Source organism: Lactuca saligna, chromosome 5 (assembly GCF_052625555.1).
Source record: "Lactuca saligna cultivar CGN05327 chromosome 5, ASM5262555v1, whole genome shotgun sequence".
In the NCBI taxonomy this organism is placed as follows: Eukaryota; Viridiplantae; Streptophyta; class Magnoliopsida; order Asterales; family Asteraceae; genus Lactuca; species Lactuca saligna.
In genome coordinates, this window is record NC_136421.1 from 55539442 (window position 1) to 55544097 (window position 4656).

General features: G+C 32.3%; 1 protein-coding gene across 1 annotated transcript; it reads left to right on the plus strand.

Annotated features, from left to right (window-relative positions):
* Window positions 1–2429: 2429 nt before the first annotated feature.
* Window positions 2430–4386, plus strand: LOC144996954 (GTP-binding nuclear protein Ran1A). Its single transcript, XM_078956765.1, has 8 exons — window positions 2430–2555; window positions 2843–2912; window positions 3069–3125; window positions 3221–3338; window positions 3458–3547; window positions 3640–3819; window positions 3961–4038; window positions 4152–4386. Exons 1-8 carry the CDS (start codon window positions 2553–2555, stop codon window positions 4219–4221), a joined length of 666 nt encoding a protein of 221 aa, XP_078812891.1. The 5' UTR covers window positions 2430–2552; the 3' UTR covers window positions 4222–4386.
* Window positions 4387–4656: the final 270 nt, after the last annotated feature.

Consider the following 4656-nt stretch of genomic DNA (forward strand, 5'->3'; position numbering starts at 1 on the left):
TGCATTAGAATTACGAGAAATATCTCTTGATCGTGATCCTTTATGAACCTATTAATCAACAAAAATCAACACTTAACCATATTTCAAGTAGCAAAAAAACAACACTTAACAATATTTCATTCAAGTATGAAATAAACAAAACTTAACCATATTTCAAGTAGCAAAAAAATAAAACTTAACCGTATTTCAGGTAGCAAATAAACATAGTTCCAACACAAGCAATAAAACCTAACAAATAGTTCCAACACAATTAAAAAAAAACCTTCAACAATGGTTTCTACACAAGCAAAATCATCAGACAAATTTTATGTCCTCTAGAACTCCTAAACATATAATAGTCATCTCGATCCATCCTTATAATATCTCGGGATCATCGGGTAAATCCATCCACATCTCTCTCACATTCATGGTCCCTCAAAAAATGTGATATGCAACAAAGTGTAGAGGATCCATAGGGCTTAACTCAAGTAACTCTAACTTCTCTAAACCTTGAGTAATTGTATACCCTTTGGTGAAATGTTGTACAACTTTTTGCATTTCAAATGTCAAATCGTTAGCAGTAATAGAAGCCTTATGTGAGGCACCCAAATGTCATCAGGTGAAGCAATATGAGCTTTGTGAATTGAGGGTTTAGCCCTTTTGTTGGGGTCGTTGGAGGGTGAAGCACTAGGAGCTCTAAGAGTTGAAGGTGAATAAGCAAAAGGTGGCGGCTCAAGAAAAGGCTCACTGGTATAACTGAGAAGTGTCTTCATCATCATCATCATCATCATCATCATCATCATCTATTGCAAACTAGTGGGTGCCTGTAATCTAAAGTGGTGGAACATGATAAGAAGATGATCCAACTCATGATGATATTTTGGTTGAGTAACACTTGAAATTGTCAGTGACACTATTTCCATCAAAACGACGTTCATAATGATCGGAAAAAAACAGTGAAATTGTTTTTAATGAAGCAACCTTTAGATGCCCCTGAACTCAAATGTAACAAAAACTAGTATAAGAATATTTGGCAACTTCGAACACACACACACACACACATATATATATATATACATACATATATATATATATATGTGTGTGTGTGTGTGTGTGTGTGTGTGTTCAAATGTTTCTAACAACTCTTGTATGTATATAAGCATCAATCAGAATTAAACAAAAATAAAATCATTAATAAATCATAAAAGGGTATGTTAGTAATCTTAGCTATAGTTAATTATGGTAATAATAAGGATATTTATTTAATAACCTTTAAATTAGGGATATACAACTTAAAACCCTACAAACCATCGACATACATCTTTATGTCTTAACATCAACATCTCACCACTGCCGATTCACCCTTCTCCCTCTACGGCCGACTCTGTCCTCATCCTCGAATACTGACGAACGCTCATGTTCCCATGAAGTTCTGCCGCTTTACTCAAGTCCTCCGCCATTGACTTTTTTGCTTTTATAAATGGCAATAGTAACGATGAAATCACCACCCTCAAGGATGATGATGATGGTAGGCATAAGCCAAGTAAGTCGTTATTATCTCAAACGTATTTTAAATGATGATGATAGAGAACTATTAATCAACTAGTTATAGATTCATTGAATATAATTATCTCAAAACGTATTTTAGTATCCTTTTTTTGTGGTTTTTTCCCTCCTTTTCCCATGAATATAGTTATAGATTCATCAAATATAGCTATAGATTCATTGAATATAGTTATCTCAAAAAGCCAACATAATCATGATTTTTTTTTTCTTTCTTGATTATCTTAATTTTTTCCAATATTGGTTTGTTAAGATTATTTTTTATACAAAAAGCAAACATTAAAGATTTTAATAGGATCCAACTGACTAGAGTAGATTCTAATAACTTTTATATCTAAATATAGATCCAACTGATTAGAGCATATTCTAATAACTTTTATGTTTAAATATTATCATACCATTAAATTTCTAACAAAAAAAAAGATATATAAACTAAAGTTTGAATATTTTCAACGATTTATAAGAAAATCCTAAATTTTATTTTTCTGATAGTAAAATCCAAATTCACGATTTGATAAAAAAGTCCTAAACTTTATTATTTTTGACAGTAAAATCCTAATTACTGGCTAACCAGAAAAACATGATAAATATATAAAAAATTGTCGATAATTAGAATTTTACTGTTCAAAAAAGTTTAAGACATTAAAAATATTAGCAGGATTTTAATAGATATATCCCATATTTGTTAGTTATGTGTTTTTCAATTAAAAGATGAAAATAAGGAGTGCAAATTGTAAATTTACCCGTTTTCCAATATTAACAAAAATTTGAAAAAGGAGTACAAAGTACCGCGTGAGCATTCAAAATTCAAAAACCATCCCCAGATCACATGAATGTCACGTGTCTATACATCAACGGTTAGTCCCAAACAAAACTGATCTGACGGTGGATGGAAACGCGTTAGGTTAAAGCTAACTCGAGTGTGGAAAAATTGTGAAAGATATAAACCCCAACAAACTACGCACAATTCTGCGTTCAATCGTTCATCACTTCTGCAGACAGCGTTCAAAATGGTATGTTTTACTGTCTCAATTTATATTGTGCCTGTGTTATTCTCGATGTAAAGCATTGGATTCATGTTTTTAATTTTCTGTGTTTGATTTTTTATTTTTTTTGAAATAACTTGTATTCATGTTTGATTTCTCCGGATTTTCTTCCAATTTTATGGGTTTCCGTTTTTTCGATCTAGAACTCGAACCGATGATTGGTTCGGAGTTTTATTTTAATATTCTGGTTTGCGTCTGTTAAAACGAAAATACCGTGTTTATGTTCTAAATTTCGATCGTTTTATTCGTTTCAGGCTTTGCCGAATCAGCAAACTGTTGATTACCCAAGTTTCAAGCTTGTAATTGTTGGCGATGGTGGAACCGGTATACTCAAATCACTTTCGTTTTCGTTTCTGTCGATTCAAATTTCATCATTACAATCTGTTTTAACCTAGTTCTTCTAAGAATCGATACGATCTACTTGTGTTTACATCGTTTGCGATTTTAATCAACTGATCGTTGAATATTTCGCTTGTGTAGGTAAAACCACATTTGTAAAGCGACATTTGACTGGAGAATTTGAGAAGAAATACGAACGTAAGAACTAGCAATTAGTTTTTGTTGCATTTCATTCACTCCAATCTGAGTTTTTTAGGCGTTTATACTGATTATTGTTGATGGATTGTGATTAGCAACCATTGGTGTTGAAGTACACCCATTGGATTTCTTCACCAACTGCGGGAAAATCCGGTTTTACTGCTGGGACACAGCCGGCCAAGAAAAGTTTGGTGGCCTTCGAGATGGATATTAGTAAGCATCTTTATCATAACTTCATTCTAAACTTAATTGTTTTATGTTTACTACTTTTAAGAATCACACACAATTGATGAATTCTAACCAAAGTTCCAACAATGCTGTTTCATCTGTAGCATCCATGGTCAATGTGCAATCATCATGTTTGATGTGACAGCAAGATTGACATACAAAAACGTTCCAACATGGCATCGGGATCTTTGCAGGTTTGTTTTCTCTTTATCTAATAATGTTTTGGAATTGCTTGGTGTATATTTACATGTGTCATATATGATTTTGAATTTTTTTTTTTTTTTAGGGTTTGTGAGAACATTCCAATAGTATTATGTGGAAACAAAGTTGATGTGAAGAATCGTCAAGTGAAGGCAAAACAAGTGACTTTTCACAGAAAGAAGAATTTGCAATACTATGAAATTTCTGCAAAGAGTAATTACAATTTCGAGAAGCCTTTCCTCTATCTTGCCAGAAAACTTGCTGGGTATTTTTTTTAAATCTTTGAATTATAGCATCCTATTTTTTTTATTGCTTCTTATTACAAATTGATGTTACTTGTATATATATTTAAGTAGCTTTTCAAAATAAATTAAAATGCATTGCTATTTTTTGTATTTGATGTCAGTGATCCAAATTTGCATTTTGTGGAGTCTCCTGCTCTTGCTCCCCCAGAAGTGCAAATTGATATGGCTGCTCAACAACAGTAAGATTTAATTTTAACCATTCTTTTTCTTTTTTCCTAATTACCAATATACCCTTGTAACCATTCAGCAAACCATGAATGAGAAAAAAATATTTTTTTTGTGATTTTTGTAGGCATGAGGCGGAGCTTCTTCAAGCTGCAAGCCAGCCTCTTCCAGATGATGATGATGATGCTTTTGAGTAGATTAAAATGTTTTAGGGATAATATTGTCTGTCATGAATTTTACTCATTTGTTTGTGAGGGGAAAAGGTTGAGTGAAATTTTGGTTTTAGAATGAATGAATGATGTAATCCTTATTTTTGTTAACAATACGTTTGGGTTTAATACATGAATCCATGTATGCTTTTTTTTTTGTGCGCAAATATTTTTTATAGTTTTTGGAGGGTGTGGGTTCAGTGAGGGGCTCAGCATCCTTGGCGAACACCGGGCTGACCCTTTGGCTTTCTGAACTTGGCTCGGTTTCTCGGGTGAATTATTGCCAAGTGCAGCCTACTTTTATTTATTTATTTATTTATTTTTTAAATATTCTTATAAAGATACTACAACATTAAACTATTTTAACTCATCAACATCAATTTCAAGCTCATATACACTCTCAAAATGTTGTCTTTGTCATTT